This window comes from Stegostoma tigrinum, chromosome 9, assembly GCF_030684315.1.
Source record: "Stegostoma tigrinum isolate sSteTig4 chromosome 9, sSteTig4.hap1, whole genome shotgun sequence".
Lineage (NCBI taxonomy): Eukaryota > Metazoa > Chordata > Chondrichthyes > Orectolobiformes > Stegostomatidae > Stegostoma > Stegostoma tigrinum.
Window position 1 is genome coordinate 95,846,914 of NC_081362.1, and position 17,768 is coordinate 95,864,681.

Genomic DNA, 17,768 nt, shown 5'->3' on the forward strand with positions numbered 1-17,768 from the left:
AAAAGTAGTAATCTCTGGATTGCTTCCTGTGGCGTCTGTAGAGACATAAGCAGATAAGACAGATGAAAGTGTGACTGGAAATATCGTGTAGCAGGACGAAGAGTTTTACATTCCTGAGACATTGGTACTGGCTTTAGCGGAAATGGCACTGGTACAAGCCAGATGGATTGTGTCTCAACAAACCTGGGAGCGGTTCCCTTAGAAGCTGATTTGGGGAAGGTTTTAGAATTGTCACGAGTTTGGAAACCTGGAGATAATATGCAGAGAATACTCAGAGGCTTAATACTAGGCAAGAAAAACCTGTTATAAACTGTATTAAGGATACAGTGGAAAATATTAAAATTTAAATCCAGGACACAGTGCATGTATGTGATGCACAGAGGAAATAGGATTGGGGACTCACAAGCACAGGTTACTAAGTAGAACTATGCTGTTGTGGTCCCATAGACACCTGGCTCAAGGAGTTTTAAATATTCCTGAATGCAAGATGTTCAGGAAAGATACAAAATGAAGAGAAGCAAGAGGAGTGACAGTATTGATTACATGTGACAGTACAGCACAGTACAGGCGCTTCAGCCCACAATGTTCTGCCAACTTATTATTCTACTGTAAGATCAAACTGACCTGCATATATCATCTATGTGCCTATCCAAGAGTCACTTATATGTCTCTAATGTATCTGACTCTACTACCACTGCTGGCTGCCCATTCCACGCATCTGTGTAAAGAACCTACCTCTGATATCTCCCCTATCACTCTTATGTGCCTCTCATCATCTTGTACACCTCTGTCAAGTCATCTCTCATCCTTCTTCGCTCCATTGAGAAAAGCCCTAGCTCCCTCAGCCTTTCCTCATAAGACCTGCCCTCCAGCCCAGGCAGCACCCTGGTAAATCTCCTCTGCACTCTCTTTAAAGCCTCCACATCCTTCTTAAAATGAGCTGCCCAGAACTGGACGCAGTGTTCCAAGTGTGGTCTGACAGGATTTTATAGAGCTGCAGCATAACCTTGTTACTCTTAAACGCAGCCCCCCTGCCAATGAAAGCCAACACACTGTACGCCACCTTAACAACCCTGTCAACTTGGGTAGCAACTTTGAGGGATCTACGAATGTGGACCCCAAGATCCCTCTGTTCCTCCACTCTGCCAAGAATCCTGCCATTAACTTTGCATTCTGCATTTAAATTTGACCTTCCAAAATGAATCACTTCACACTTTTCCGAGTTGAATTCCATCTGCTGCTTCTTTGCCCGGCTCTGCATCCTGTCAATGTCCCATTGCAACCTACAATAGCCCTCTACACTATCCACAACTCCACCAACCTTTGTGTCATCAGCAAACTTATTAACCTACCCTTCCATGTCCTTGTCCAAGTTATTGCAAAAAATCATAAAGAACAGAGGTCCCAGAACAAATCCCTGCGGAACACCACTGGTCACCGAGCTCCAGGCTAAATACTTTCCATCTACTACCACCCTCTGTCTTCTATTAGACAGCCAATTCTGTATCCAGACAGCCAAATTTCCCTGAATCCCAATCCTCCTCGCTTTTTGAATGAGCCTATCATGGAGAACCTTGTCAACTGCCTTGCTGAAATTCATATACATCACATCCACTGCTCTGCCTTTTTCAACGTGTTTTGTTGTCTGCTCAAATAATTCATTAAGGCTTGTGAGGCATGACCTGCCTCTCTCAAAGCCATGCTGACGATCTCTAATCAAACTGTGCTTTTCCGAATAATCATAAATGCTGTCTCTCAAAATCCTCTCCAATAATTTGCCCACGACAGAATTAAAATTGACTGGCCTGTAATTCCCATGGTTATCCCTATTCCCTTGAACAAGGGAATAACATTTGCCACCCTCCACTCATCTGGTTCTACTCAAGTGGACAACAAGCATACAAAGATAATCGCCAAAGACGCAGCAATCTCTTCGCTCGCTTCCCAATGGGTATATTCCGTCTTGCCCAGGGGACATAATAGCATTGTAATGTTCCCTCCCCCAATTAAATACTTTCCCACACCGTCTGCTGCTGTCCCTCTCCATGACTACAGTAAAGGTCAGGAATTACGAACACTGTTACCAAAATGTTTTACCACTGAGAGATCTGACACCTGGCATGGTTCGTTGCCAAGCACCAAATCCAATACGGCCTCCCTTCTCGTTGGCCTTTCGACATATTGAGTTTGGAATCCTTCCTGGACACACCTGACAAAATCTGCTCCATTCAAACTATCTGCAGTAAGGAGGTTCCAGTTAATATTAGGGAAGTTGAAGTCACTCATGCCAACAACCCTATTACTTCTGCACCTTTCCAAAATCTGCCGCCCAATCTGTTCCTCTGTCTCTGTTGTTACCGGGGGGTCTGTAGAAAACTCCCAATAAAGTGATTGCTCCTTTCCTGTTTCTGACTTCTATTCATACTGACTCAGTAAACAAACCCTCCTCCACAACCTCCCCTTCTGCAGCTGTGATACCATCCCTGATCTGCAATGCCTTTTCCCTACCCCTCTCACCTCTCTCCCTATTTCTTTTGAAACATCTAAACCCTGGAATATCCAACAACCATTCCTGCCCCTGTGATATCTAAGTCTCTATAATGGCACAGCATCGTAGCTCCACGCACTGATCCATGCTCTGAGTTCATTACCCTTCTTCCTGACACTACTTGCGTTAAAGTAGACACACTTCAACCCATTGCACTGACTGCAACTTTGCCCTATCAACTGTGTATCCTTCCTCATAGATTCTCTGCATGGTCTATCTGCCTGATCACTGGCTACCCCATCCTCTGAACTGTAACTCCGGATCCCAACCCCTGCAAAAATAGTTTGAACCCTCCTGAAAAGCTCTAGAAAACATCCCGCCCAGGATATTGGTGCCTCTCCTGTTCAGGTGCAACCCATCCTTACTGTACACCTCCCACCTTCCCCAGAAGGTATTCCAGTGATCCACGTATCTGAAGCCTTCCCTCCTACACTAGCTGTGTAGCCATGTGTTCAGCTCCACTCGCTCTCCTATTTGTACCCTCACTAGCTCATGGCACCAGTAGTAATTCTGAGATTACTGTTCTACTTGTCCTGGCTTTTAGCTTCTACTCTCTCTATAATGACTTTTCAGGTCCTCATCCAGTGTCCTAGCTATGTCAATGATCCCGACGTGTACCACACCTCCTGGCTGCTCACCGTCCCCCTTAAGAATCCTGCAGACTCAATCCAAGACATCCCTGTCCCTGGCACCTGGGAGGCAACATACTGTTCGCAACCACAGAATCTCCTGCCTGTTCCGCTAACCATAGAAACTCCTATCGCTTTTGCTCTCCTATTCTTCCCTCATTCCCTTCTGAGCCAAAGAGCCAGGCTCAGTGCCAGACACCTGGCCGCTAAGGCTTTCCCCGGTAGGTCGTCCCTCCCAACAGTACCTAAAATGGTGTACTTATCATTTGAGGGTAACGGCTACAGGGGATCCCTGCACTGTCTGTCTATTCCCTTTCCCTCTCCTGACAGTCATCCAGCTACCTTTATCCTGTAACTTAGGTGTGATTACCTCCCTATAACTCCTCTCTTTCACCCCCTCGGCCTTCCGAATGGTCCGGAGTTTTTGCAGCTCCAGTTCCCTAATGCAGTCGGTGAGGAGCTGGAGTTGGGCGCACATCTCGCAGATGAGGTTAGAAGGGACACTAGTGGTAACCCTTACCTGCCACATCCAACAAGAGGAGCATGCAACTGCCCAAACTTCCATCCCCTTTGCTCTAAATTGCCAAAAGAGATCAAGAGAAAGAAAAAAATCTCACCTTACCAACCCTCCATGCAGTCTCTTTTAATTTTGGTTAGAGGAGGAGGATGATGTGTGGGAGAGACTATATGTTAAGTGTTGCGGGTTTAGCCACTGCCGGAATATATTCGTTCACTTACCCAGCAGTCCCCATGTCCGCATTTGCTCCTGCTCAGCCTTCGTTCCACCTGTTCAAGAGGTAAGTATTTTATACAGAAACTTACCTTCCTGGCTCGCACACTCATGACTCCTGCCCAAAGAAACAAAATTAGGGAGAGCTTTGCAGTGCTGAAGAGAGTGAGGGAAATGGATTATTATCTGAAAAGAAATGTGCGAATGCTATGGGGGACAGATGGGAGAGTGACACTAAGTGAATTGCTTATTCAACAAGCCAGCGCTGACCCAACAAGTTTGAGTGACCTCTTCCTTTGCTGTAACCAATTCTGTGATTGTGTAATGTAAAATAGAGGCAGTTTTAATCCATCTGATGTCCCATTATTTGCTTGCATGGCTGTAATGTCGCAAGTCCCCCATTTCACTCCCTCACATTGTCACTGAGTTACTGTAATGGTATCAGTACTGGCCAAGAATTTGGAGCAAGCACCTGAACATTCCAGGTATCGTTCCTCCATTCAGCCCGTCCCTGGCTTTGTGCCTGGGCTATAATATTGCTTAACCAATAATGTCCGGATATGAAAGTGAAGAGGAAACCTTGTGGACCTACATCCGCTGACACCTCTCTTTCCCCCATTGTTTCCATTGGTTTTTGAGTTAGACAATCTGCCATCATTGTGATGAGTGGCAGAGAAGGCTCGAAGGGCTGAGTGGCTGCCTCCTGCTTCTGTCTTGCACATTTCAATGTTTCTGTGATTGGATTGTACTTGACACGGTGAAGTTTCATCTCAAACTGATGGTGTTGTTCCAGGGTTCAGGACTTTGTCACTACTAATGGCGTTCCGCCTTATTCAGAAATGAACAATCTCCATTTGACCCTGCCATCTTTACATGGGTGAGATAAGTCTGTTTTAATAAATTATATATGTGAGAAAATTAGCAGTGCCATGGAGGTTTGGGTCTAATTGGATAATGCTTTCAAAGAAACAGCCCAGGTATGATGGCCTGAATGGCCTCCACTGGGTGAACATGTAGATGTTGAATTAGCAGCTGCTGTAACTTTGAACCCTCTCTGTAGCCCTGCACTCCCTCCAATGGAGAGCTGAATGCTGTCAATTGTCATTGTCTCTTTCTGATTTTGCCCCCTCAGACTCGCCAGAATCAGCAGCAAAAGAAATCTCCTTTTTCTTTCCTCAGTTTAAGCCGCAGCAGTGGATCAACACAGAGGAGATGTCTTATCGCCAAGGACAATACTTTTACCATTCTGAGAAACAATTGCACCTGCTCAGGACAGACCAGCAACAATTAGTGCAGACTCAAGGGGGCTCACTGCAGGCTGACCTCAACAGCATTGACGGCTCGAGAGCACTGATCAAGAGGGCAGTAACCGCAGGCCAATTGTGGGGGCACTGCTTGCAGTCCAGTCACGAGGGCAGCTAGTTCTGGGTTCATGGAACTGACCACAAGTGATTTGGGTCGGTTTGTTGCTCATTGTAGTGAAAAATCTGAATGTCTACTGTCAGTATTCCCAGGTCAGCGAGTCCCACTCAATGGTGCTCAAGGTCAGTCTGGTTATAGTCTGTGTGCCTCTGACTCAGTGGTGAATCTGTAGACAGGAGAAGCAGGGCACACTTCCCGATGGAATTCCAGCTTCTCACCGTTGATCTCAGCTCCGTGGAAGAACAATAGATTAAACAGTACAGGTTAGATTTGGTGTTCATGGGCAAAATGGAGATTGGAGCTTGGACAGTCCTGATTGTTACTTTTGCCTCCAAACTGGATACTGTACAATCTGACTCTCTCACTGTGATTGTTCTGGTTCTTTTGAATAAAAGATTTGTATATTTATATGAACTGATAGCCTGTGTTTCCAGTTATTGACATTGACATCTACCACCATATTTCAGTAATTGTAAACGTTTTTTTATTTGCTCATTGATATGAGTGTTCCTGATTGGGCCAGCCCAGCCGACATGGCTGTATGGAGAAGGTGGAGGTGTGCTGTGTTAAACCACTGAAGCCCCTGAGGTTGCATGATTTCACTGAAGTTAATTCTGGGTTTCAAACTTATTTGTGTGGAGTATTGAGTAATCTTTAGTCCGGAATCCGAGTTTATTTCCTCAGCGTGTTTTCTCACTGGGGGCATGGTGTCACTGTTTGTCTGTTCCCTGTTACGCCATCAGTTACAGAATGTTGCTAGATTTTTGTGCTAGGGCAGGAATGTCAGTGAAAGGGAATTTAGGTTCTGCATGATCTCTTCAAACACACATGCTTCCAACACAAGACCAAGTCTTCTTTCTGCTCACACTCTCACTCATGCACAGACCCGTGCTCACTGTCTCTTTCAGTAGAAGTTATTGTTCAGGGAACCCTGGTTTATTTTTGTTTCTCTTGTCCTTATTCTGATGACAGAGGGAGATCTTTCAGTCTACTGTGTCCATGGTGCAGCAGTCTGTAGTAAATCCCATTGTGACATCTTCCTTTATATCAGAGGTTTGCTCTGAGACCAGTTATAGCTGTTGCTGCAGTGCTGGGAGCAGCTAACAGTCTGTGCAGTTTATCACCCAAGTGAACGTGGGGAACTGACTGGAGCAGAGACTCAACAGCAGTTTTGTTACACAGTATGTGTAAACGTGGCTTAGTTTCTCTTCTGTATTCCTGAGATAAATGTATCAATCCCGTGTTGATAAACAGTCTGCGTAAAGGGCCCTGATTGTTGCTGTAGATGGTGATCAGGGATACAAGAAACGAGAGCATAGCTGAAGTAATTATCATTTTCTTTATTCTTTTACGGGACGTGTTTGTTACTGATGAGGCCCTCCCTAATTGTCCTTGATCTGAGTGGCTTGTTCCGACCCATTAGAGGGGCAATTGAGAATCAAGCAAATTGCTGTGGGCCCAGAGCCTCAAGCAGGCCAAAGTGGGAAAGGATTCTGGACTCCATTGTATGAAACATTGCAGCTGGGGCTGTATGTGGGCAGTGCCAGAAAGCTGGTGATGTATGAGTTCTGAGACTAAACTCCATGCCTTAGTTATTGTTTGAGCATGATCCTTTTTAGTGAATACAATGCCATGTCTTGTTTGCTGTCCCAATACAGAGAGAAATTCTTTTCAAACTCAAATGTTGCAAAGTGCGAGAGGCAATTCAATAATTTTGATCTGTCGCAATATGCGAAAAGAGCAATTTATACAGTACAAGTTTGCACATGCAGAAATGAAACAAGAGAGGTTCCAGTGAGGCATAAATGTCCTCTCTTGGGTGTAGCTGAGCTTGTTGCCTGTTGGTACAACAAATGATTTTTCTAGCACTGTCCTCAACTCAGGGAGGAGAGTTTGACCAGGGAGCAGAGTTTGACCAGGGAGGAGCTGAGGCACAGTAAAAGATCTCTGCCCTGATCCTGTAGCCAAAGAACAGATGTGTCTGAGCCAGCTAAACCTTTGGTAGTGGGAGTCTGGGTAATTATGGTAGTAACAAAAAACCTCTGCTTGTGTGAATGGCTTTGCATGAGAAAAACAAAACCTACGCATGCCCTATGCTGAACTGGCACTTACTATCAATGAAGGACCTGTCTAGAGTCAGACCTCCCATGTAATTTGTTGACACCTCATGGCTGTATGCAGACAGCCAATCAATCTGCGGATCCTCCACAGACCACAACAAAGCCCTGGCTCTGGAACCTAGTCTGTACCTGACCACATAACTGCTCCAACTCCAGGCAAATGATGAAAACCTATGATCATTGAAGCAGGCTTAGGGAAGGGGCAAGAAGCCAAGTCACTTCATGTCCTATCAGGGACTGGCTGTAGAAAAGCGCTAGGAGTCCTCCAGAGCTCATGGTCTTCTCAGCAGTGACTCAGAGCATCCAACATGAGGTCAAGGAAGCAGGTACAGCCAGAAGAAAACAAAGAAAATAGGAGTAGACCTTTCAGCTCTTGAGTCTGCTCCTCTATTTGATATCCAACTCAGTACTGTACTTGCTTTCTCCCCAAACTCTTTGATCCCTTTAGCCTGAAGAACTGTATCTATCTTCTTTTGAAAGCATTCAATATTTTAGCCTGAACTGCTTTCTATGTCAGAGAATTGCACAGGCTCCCCATTCTCTGGGTGAAGAAATTGCTCCTCATCTCCATCCTCAATGGCTTACCCAGAATCTTTAACCTGTGAGGATTCCAGAAGAAAGTAACATGTGACACAAATGGTAAGTTATACTTTTCTTTCTTGTTTTAAAACTTTTCTTGATAAGTTTAAAATATGTCCAAAAGAAGCAAATGAGCGTTCAAGCACCTCAATGAAATCCTGTGTACAGTTCAAAAGGAAAATGGTTTTTTAGTTTCTTCAAAACGGAAATGTCATCTTCAACACAGAAGCAGCATGCGAGCCAGTGAGAGATAGCAGGAAATGAGATTTCCACTATGACAGATGAAAGCAAAAGTGGAATTTTAATTTAAACTTGATTCATTTAACGTCATGATCTGTTCAAATATTTTCGTTTTATTCATTCACAGGATGAGGGTGTTGCTGGCTGGGTCACCAGTTATCACCCATTCCTAATTGCCCAGGGCAGTTAAGAATCAACCATATTGTTCTGGGTCTGGAGTCATAGGAAGGCCAAAACTTTCCTTCCCTAAACGCTGTAGCCATCATTAGTTCCTTAATTCCATATTTTTACTGAATTCAAATTCCATCTTCTGAGAGGGGGATTTGACTGCAGTCCCCAGTACAGTACGTGGGTCTGTAGATTAACTGTCTAGTGGTAATACCACTAGGCCATTGGTCTCCCTTGTGAAGGAAAATTAGTGCAAATCAAAATTGTCACACCGCAGGAGCAGGCTGTTTGGCTCATTGCCCCGTGCTGTTCCTGAAACAGCTTCCCTAGCCACGATGGGGAGGCCAATGGCCTAGTGGTATTATTGCTGGACTGTTGACCAGAGGCCCGGATATGGGGACCTGGGTTCGAATCCTGCTACAGTAGATGGTGGAATTTGAATTCAATAAAATATCTGGAATTAAGAATCCAATGATGACTGTGAATCCATTGTTGATTGTTGGAAAAGCCCATCTGGTTCACTAATGCCCTTTAGGGAAGGAAACTGCCATCCTTACCTGGTCTGGCCTACATGTGACTCCAGACCCACAGCAATGTAGACTCTGAACTGCCTTCTGGGTATTTAGGGAACGACAGTAAATGCTGGCCTGGGATATGATGCCCCCTCCTGTGAACGAATAAAAAAACCCCTCTGCTTTCTCCCCATTGAAGGGAATAATTACTATGAAGCAGCAAGCACTGACTTTATCAGTGAATGGAGAATGGCAGTGCAACAGCTCCAGCCTGGCCAGTGACTGAGGTATATCCTGTGTTTGATTAATTAATTGTTGCTATTCAGAGACAGGTTCATTGAATGAAAAATACCAAATTGTTGAATTAAATGCAAAAGGGAGCTAGTTATACGAATGATTTTGAATCGTGATAAATAGACTCAGCACGGTAATCCATTTTCTCTTAGTGCCAATTATTCAGTGAGCGATAAATGGAAAATGATTTGGCAATGTCATTCAATTGCTTCTCCTATATCCTTTGTAACAAGCTGTAATTGTGTGTGTGTGTGTGTGTGTGTGTGTGTGTGTGTGAGAGAGAGAGAGTAGAAATGAAGCAAGAGACAGTCAAGACACTTAGCACCACCAACACCAAGTTCAGCAACAACTTTGTTTACTGTTGAAGAAAGGAGTGAAACATCTACACTCTTAGAAGAAGGTCTTTTCCAGATAATTGTTGAGGAACATCCCGGAAGGATCCAGCTCCTCACGGATTGAGCAGAACTTGTGGAACGCTGGGTACATCTTCTCAAAGTCTTGGCGTAGACAGCTGTGTGCCTGAATCGTTGAGAAAGAAGAGTTAGGAACCCGGCCTGGCAGGAAGTGTTGAGTGGAATGCATCTCAAATGTCTAGAAGCTTAGAAAAGTGAGAAGTGATCTTTTTGGAAAGTAAAGAATTCTCCTAGGATTTGACAAAATAGATACTGTGAGACAGTTTCCGCGGGAGGCTGATTATGGTCTGTTATTGGATGAGTGGAAGACAAAGATTAAGAGAGAGGAAGTCTAATGTCAGCACTTGGCCCTGTACTCATCTCCACTGAGACAGACAATCATTGTTACTCACCTTTGCCCAATGCGGTCTTCCGCCATTCCTCTTCATGATCTCCTCATACATTGCCCAATACTGCTCCCGGGGCACCTCCTTCCCATAGGGTCTGTGAGTAAAATTTCTGGTTAATCGCAGCCTGATAAAAGGAAGCAGGGATGTATTGCAGGGCACAAGGGTGGCGAGAGACACTGGACACTTCAGTCAGCATCAACAAGTGTCACCACCTCTTTCTTGACATATTATTTTTCCTTTCTAGAGCAGAGTGCTAATATCTGAGACTCCCTTGGAAGTATAAAGTACTTGACAAGAGGTCAGCTATTCTCTATTACCCACTGTCAGTAAGAGACCATTATCGGTGGCATAGTGGTAATGTCATTGGAGCAGTAATTTAAAATCCTGAGCTAATGTTCTGGTGGCCATGCGTTCAAATTCTTTCATGATTGAAGGGGATATTTGAATTAAATAAAAAATTAAAATCTGGATTTACAGCCATAGAGATGTACAGTATGAAAACAGACTCTTTGCTCCAACTTGTCCATGCTGCCCAGATATCCTAAGTTAATCCAGTCCCATTTGCCTCCAAACTCTTCATTTTCATATACCTATCCAGGTGTGTTTTAAATGTTGTAATTGTCCCGGCCTCCTCCACCACCTCTGGCAGCTCATTCCGTACATGCATCACTGTTTGCGTGAAAAAGTTGCCCTTTAGGTCCATTCTAAATCTTTTCTACCTCACCTTAAACCTATGCCCTCTAGTTTCTAACTCCCTCAATTCAGAGAAAAGAACTTGGCTATTCAACCAATCCATGCCCCTCATATTTTATAAATCTCTATCAGGCCCCCCTCAGCCCCGATGCTCCAGTGAAAATAGCCCCCAGACTATTCAGCTTGTTTTTATAGCTCAAAGCCTCCAGCCCTGGGAAGATCCTTGTAAATCTTTTCTGAACTCTTTCAAATTTCACAACATCCTTCCTAAAGCAGGGATACTGGAATTGAATGCAGTTTATTTTAAATGATTTAGTTTAACGGTGACTGTGTACCAGTGTCAATTGTTGTGAAAACCCATTTGGTTCGCTAATGCTCTGAGGGAAATCAGACCAGGCAAGAACAACAGGTTTGTCATTAGGTCCACAGTGGAGCTAGTGATTGTTTCTTAAGTGCCCTCTGAATAATTAGGAATGGGTGGTAAACGTTGATGTGATCCCCACATTCCCATGTACAAATTTGAAAAAAAAACTTCTGCAGTACACATCTTGGGGCTAACACTGAGACATAAGCAAGCCAAGCAGTATCAGTTGAGTGTGAATCACTGGAGCAGAGGAATAGAATTAATGTTTCTAACCTGAAATATTAACCTTTTCTTCCTATTTCAACAGACGCAACCTGACCTGTTGAGTTTCTGTAGCGTGTTCTGTATTAATTTCTGCATTTCAGTATATACAATACTCTGCTTTTAGGGTGTGCCTTAGTTTCACTGCTTAGTTCCCAAACTAAGGGACAGTCTCCCTTTTAGGCAACAGGACTGTGTCACTTTGGCCCTTCTCGCAGTTTCCGTGCTGTCAGTGCCCCACGCCTTCGCTCACTGTTACCTGTACATGATAATGTTTATGAAGCAGCTGTCTTGCTTATAACAGGGACTGAGCAGGATATCATCTGCTCGAACAAACCGAACCTCGACGGGAAAATGTGCTTGCACGTTTGGATTGCTGTCCAACCAATTCTTCAGTTGCTCCAGAGCTGGCCTCGTCTGCATGCTGTTCAGAGTAACAAAAGCCAATCAGTCATGAAACAAGCAAGTTTTCTGACCCAGTTCTGTCATATTCCCACATATCGCTGCACACGAAGCTGTAGCTTTATGTGAGAATAGAGTCCAGATAAACTGGTTACCAAAGCTGAGGCAGCATGAAGACGAAATTCATGCAGAATCTCAATTCGTAACCAACTCCTCCCTGAATTCACACAGGTACAATAAGAGGCCATTCAGCCCCGAGGCTGCTCTACTATCCAATTAGCTTATTGTTCGTCTGTATCTTTCCTGCATTTTACCTGCCTCACTGAATAGCAGCATAAGACAGACAGAGAGAACCATATGACAGAAATGGTCAGACAGAAAGGTGGCTCAGTGGCTAGCACTGCTGCCTCACAGTGTCAGGGACCCAGGTTCGATTCTACTTTCGGCGACTGTCTGTGTGGAGTTTGCACATTCTCCCTGTATCTGTGTGGGTTTCCTCCCACAGTTCAAAGATGTGCAGGTTAGGTGGATTAGCTGTGCTAAATTTCCCGTAGTGTCCAGGGATGTGTAGATGAGGTCTGTTATAGGGGGAATGGGTCTGGGTGGACTTGTTGGGCTGAAGGGCCTGTTTCCACACTGGGCTTCTGTGAAAAGAGATTATGAACTCTGGAGTCAGTCTGAGAAATTAAAGAGACTGAGAGTATGATTAAGAGGAGATTTCCTTGAGAAGGGAGGGAGAATTTAGAAAGACAAGAGGCTGAGAGAAGCAGGGAGAATGTGCCATACAGCCAGACGTGAATTATCTGTGAGTAGGGATGGAGGTGATGACCTAGTGGTTTTATCACTGGATTGTTATTTCAGAGACCCAGGTAATGTGTGTAGACACCTGTTTGAATCTCGCAGTGGCAGATGGTGGAATTTGAATTCAACAAAAATCATCAACAAATATGCTGAGTATAAATTAATTGCTAGATGAACCCACTGGCTCACTGATGGCCTTTACGGAAGGAAACTGCATTCCTTACCTGACCAACCGCAGCAATGTGGTTGATCTTAATTGCCTGCTGGCAGTAAATTCTGGCCTAGTCAGTGATGCCCTCATCCCTTGAAAGAGAAAAAATGATGTTGCCATCAGCCTCCTTCCCTTGACTAGATCTAAGGGCCCATTTGGGAAGTTGTACAGAACAACCATCAGTGAGTCTTAGCACATTGCTTGTCAGCAATAAGGTACAAGCCACATTACCTGATTGGACATTGTTACTAAGAATATTGGGAGGTGTAGATGATACATATGCTGGGGGAGTGAGTCTGGGATGGGCAGGTTGATGTTGAGGCAAGGGTTTGAATTGAGTAAGTCAGCAGTGGTGGAGGGAGAGGTTCTACTGCGATGGGTAATAGAGTGAGTCTGTAGGGGTAAATGGAGGGGTGCGGGAATGAGGCTGCAATTCAGGGGAAGAAAGTAGCCAGTTCGCTGACTGAGTAGTGGGTATATAATGACGCCACACAGCGCCGTCCGAGATACAAAGGTAGCTAAGTGCAAGTAGTCACATAGAGAAACAAAGTTAAAAGTAAAGCATTACCATTGTTCTTAGTATAACTTGAAAAGTAAAGAAATAAAGTGAAAAGTTAGCGCTGCTTTCCTTCCTAGTGTTACGTTGAATAATAGAGGAGTAAAGATTAAAGCTTACAGTCTTAAGTGTACCACCTACAAGGTCTCAGTCTTTTCCACTTTCGCTCACTCTCTGAGAGATTCAACTTTGTCAATGATTGAAAAACAAAACCAGCTTCTAACTTAGGGTTTGTCTTGCACTAGTTTACATATTGTAGTGCACAGGAAATGTAAGCTTTCTCTGTCTGTAGTGGTTTTAAGTTTAATGTAAGGTTGATAATTATTGAAGACTCCTAATTCTGTTTCCGTTAGCCTAAGTACCCTATAGCACGTTACCATGTGAATGCATCCCACCTAATGACGGTATTAGTGAGGATGAAAAAGTAGCCATCAACAAGAAACCCTGGAGAAATTTCAACAAGTTGCCCTCAAATAAAGAATATTTTGAGCCCTGGTTGGACAATAGTGCTCAGATCTGACAATGGAGTGTAAGGAGGTGCTACTTACATGGGTATAGCCCAATCTGACACATGTTGTTTGAAGAGACAGTCAAAGTTGAAAGCTTTGTCACTGCGTTTGACTTGCTCGACCTTTGCTGAGTAAACCAGCCAATAATAGATTCGATTAACCCAGGGCACTAGGCGAGGGAAGAAGGTGCTGCACAGGAATGTCAAAGCGTTAACGGTTAGGACTTTCACTCAGACAAAAAAATGCAGTTGTCTAAGCATCCGAGATTTGTTCCAGATCAGACTGAGGTCAGACCTTCATCTCAAATGACCTCTCCAGTTAATTGTAAATGAAACTGAGAGACAAGTGTGTGTGTGTGTGTGTGTGTGTGTGTGTGTGTGTGTGTGTGTGTGTGTGTGAGAGAGAGAGAGGATGTGCTTTAGAGGCTGGGTCAGTGAGTGTGTCTGGTTGACGACTATTTGTGCGTGGCTATGAGAATATGAGTGTTGGGGGAATGTGAATGTGTTGGGTTGTGTGGATGAGATAGTCCACTCTGTCTCCAATCCAAATTGGTAAAAGGAGCTGCAATTTCACAGTAGGAGTTTGGAACATTATTGTGAGGGTCGAACTGTAACAGTCCAGCAGAGGGTAGGGCGGTACCAGTGTGAATGCCCTCACTCCAATGTTTATTTTTCACAGATTCACACTGATGGCACAAACAGTTGCACAGATAAACTGTTTACATCATCTGTGGAATCCTCTCAGCTGAAAGAAGCTTGGGAAGTCATAAAACTTGCCTCTTGCCCCAACATTTATTTTGTTCCCAAATAACAATAACTTAAAATTACATACAATTTGTAAAATAAAGCATCCCAAACCGTTTCACTTCAACAACTTACATTTACATAGCCCCTTTTAATAAACTGCCCTAAAGTGTTTAACATAAACTTCGTCAGACTAAACCTTACACTGAGCCACCTAATGAGATATTTGGGTAGATGGCCTAATGTTTGGCCAAGGAGGAGCATCTTAAAGGAGGACAGCGAGGGGCAGAGGTTGGGATTTCCAGAGTTGCTTGGACGGTGTGTTTGTTAATGAGGAGGGGATCAGTGACCTGGACTGACCTGATCCACAACAGGAATTCCAGCAGGTAATAGCCAATGGCATGGTTCCACAGCCAACTGGAAGTGGCTTTAATTGGCTGGAATAAAACAAACAGCACAATCAAACACATGGGGATAAACAAGTATGCAGTCAAAACATGGAGATAAACACAGAAGCAGTTGATGGAGCACGCACTGCTCTAGTGGAAGGTGGGGGCGTGGTGGGTGTGCAGGCTCTAGCCTTTTCAATTCACACAATACCACCAACCTAATGGTGCCCTGATCCCACCAACACTGTCTGGGCTAGCAGGGGAGGCACATTGATCAAGTTGCAAGTCATCAGAGTGACTGTGAGCATCGCTGGATTGAGATTGTGATTGGACATTGGAGAATCATTGGTTAAGCTGACCTGTCATTGGTGGATTGTTATGCTGGCTTCAGCCTAACCCCAATTCAGGGAAAAGCCAACCAAAAGCTGTGGCCCCAGCAACTGCCCATGCCCCAGGTCAGGGAGTGCTAAGTGCACTCAGCGTGACTGTGAAGAAGATGGAGGAAGGATTACCAGGCGACCGGACATCCTTTGTGAAGACAGTCCTCTTGAATTGCTATGTTTTCCAACTGCAGATGCTTTCTGCCTGCAGGATTTTCCCAGTGGGGGTGAGGGTCCCCTCTTGATCCTATCTATGGCAGGATAGTTCATTCTGCCTGCACAGGGTTGTGACAGTCCATGTGTACAACCCTCCTGACCTTTCCAGGAAGGTACGTGCAGCTAGAAGAAGGCAGCTTTGATGCAGTGGACCCCTTTGGAAGATGGACGAGCAGGAGGCAGATCAAGGTTACCCTGAAGATGGATGCCAGTGGGAAGGTCCTCCATCTGCCCTCCAGCTTTACCATGAGAGGGAGCCAAGGCTACATGAGCTGAGCCAGTGGCAGGTTAGGGCACATGGTGGCAGAGTGCAAAGTGACCCCCTGCAGGAACTACAAACAGGAGGGCTACCAGCGAGCAGTCCAAGAGCTTCAACCTGTGTGAGGACGTAGGCCAAAGGACTGTCTTCACAAAGGATGTCCGGTCGACCGGTGATCCTTCCTTCATCTTCTTCACAGTCACCGTGACTGTATTCTGCACTCCCTGGCCTGGGGCATGGGTAGTTGCTGAGGCCATAGCTACAGGGTGGCTTTTCCCTGAATTGGCATTAGGCTGAAGCCAGCATAAAGATCCACCAATAACGGCTCAGCTTAACCAATGATCCTCCAACGCCTGATCACAAGGCCTGTCCAAAATTGTGGGGGGCTGAGGGTGGCATCACTTGCACGCAGAAGGCCAAATGTGGCAGCGTGAGCCATGGATCCACAAAAGGTCAGCAAGATGCCACCTCAGCGCAAGAAACCGAAATGAGGGGCACCTAGAAGGAGGGAGAGGCCGGAGAGGAGCAAGTAGCAGCACAGCAACCAAACGAACCTCCACCTGAAGAGACAGAGTCACTGGAGGAGGAGGAAACCAAGGAGGAGGTGGGGGAATGGTTACCAGTGAGGAACAGCCAGATGAGGCAGATTCCTCAGGTCCTCAAAGCCCCGCAGCAAAATGGAAAGAAGCAACTACATGATGGCAGCAGCAACAGCTCCTCTGGTGACGAAGGTGTATGGAGAGATGGCCATCAGCAAAAAAAAAGAGAGGCAGAGCACGCTGGGGGAGAAGGAGAGGAGAACCCCTCCGACCCAGAAAAGCGACTCCCAGAGGGGCCCAGCAAAGCCCACCCTCCAGCTGGTGAGAATTGGGGGGACACACCACACCACTGCTCCAGGCAACTGGGAGCCACGACTGAGGACTGGACCCCACTGGCTTCATTCCCACCCGAGGACAGTGGAGCAGGGCAATCCCTCTAGGGAGTAAGACAGCAGCTACCTCAGTGTGAAGAGTGTCTAACAGTTTATCCACACCATGAGGATGCAGGGAGTCCCCTAGTAACAAGAGCAAGGGTGAATAAACATTGGGTAATTGTTTAAAATGGATGTTAAAATTGCTAGTATTAACGTGCATAGTGATAAATCTACTACATGGTGTGTTTCTCCGTTGGCTTACCTGGCCAACATTAAAGTAAACATCCTGTTTCTGCAAGAGTGTGGGATACCATACCTCAGCAACTAAAGAAGATGGTCAAGTTTATGAGCATCCAATTTCATCAGGGGGACATGAAAGCGTTTCCTCCAGCCTGGGTATTCTGCCTTGAGGAGGGTAAGGAGGTGGTGGGCAGGCACATCCTCGTAGCAGACGTTTCATACAAGAATACTGCCCTGACACTAATGTGTATGACCCCAGACTGAGCAGCTGGTCATCCTGCACCAGCTTCCACTTCTACTGGTGACGTCCAGGCCAGTCATTCTGGCTGGAGACTTCAACTGCATCATCGATGCACATGGATGATCCAGAAGGGCTGACAGTGAACTGGACTCCACATGCAGATTCATGGTAGAAACAGTTAAAGTTGCCAAGCTGCCCAATAGCTTCAGCGCCCCTGCAGGTAGAGCACGGCGCAGATATACCAGGTCACAGCCAGGCGGGTCTATCTACTCAAGGCTAGATTTCCTGTTTGTATTCCACACATTCTCAGTCAAATCATTGATGTCAAGCTGGTGTTCTTCTCTGAGCACTGCCTTCTGCTGACTGACTGTCACATACAAGATGATGAGCAGGCTGGCAAAGGAACATGGAAGCTAAACGTTGAATCGTTGACTCCAGAAAATATTAAGAAGCTCAAAAGGGATGACACAATTTGGAGAGCTGTGAAACCCCTCTTTGAGTCTCCAGCAGACTGGGGGTAATGAGTCAAAGGGAGCATCAAGAGCT

General features: G+C 45.3%; 2 protein-coding genes across 4 annotated transcripts in view; one reads left to right on the forward strand and one right to left on the reverse strand.

Moving 5' to 3' along the window:
* nme6 (NME/NM23 nucleoside diphosphate kinase 6) overlaps positions 1–5,743 on the forward strand; it is a 13,507-nt gene extending 7,764 nt beyond the window's left edge. For both annotated transcript variants that reach the window (XM_059648769.1, XM_048536413.2), the window contains exon 6: positions 5,040–5,743. In XM_059648769.1, coding sequence (XP_059504752.1) covers positions 5,040–5,329 — 290 coding nt within the window. In that variant the 3' untranslated portion in view covers positions 5,330–5,743. The remainder of the gene's footprint in view (positions 1–5,039) is intronic.
* A 3,832-nt stretch (positions 5,744–9,575) lies between these two features.
* Positions 9,576–17,768, reverse strand: part of LOC125455140 (L-gulonolactone oxidase) — a 38,750-nt gene continuing 30,557 nt past the window's right edge. The window contains exons 8-12 of one of the 2 annotated variants that reach the window (XM_048536805.1): positions 14,945–15,021; positions 13,881–14,030; positions 11,705–11,786; positions 10,048–10,138; positions 9,576–9,761 (exon numbers count right to left, since the gene is read on the reverse strand). In XM_048536805.1, the coding sequence (XP_048392762.1) occupies positions 10,091–10,138; positions 11,705–11,786; positions 13,881–14,030; positions 14,945–15,021 (357 nt within the window). In that variant the 3' untranslated portion in view covers positions 9,576–9,761; positions 10,048–10,090. Of the gene's footprint in view, positions 9,762–10,047; positions 10,139–11,621; positions 11,787–13,880; positions 14,031–14,944; positions 15,022–17,768 lie in introns of both variants that reach the window. The other variant, XM_048536804.1, reaches the window with a different exon arrangement.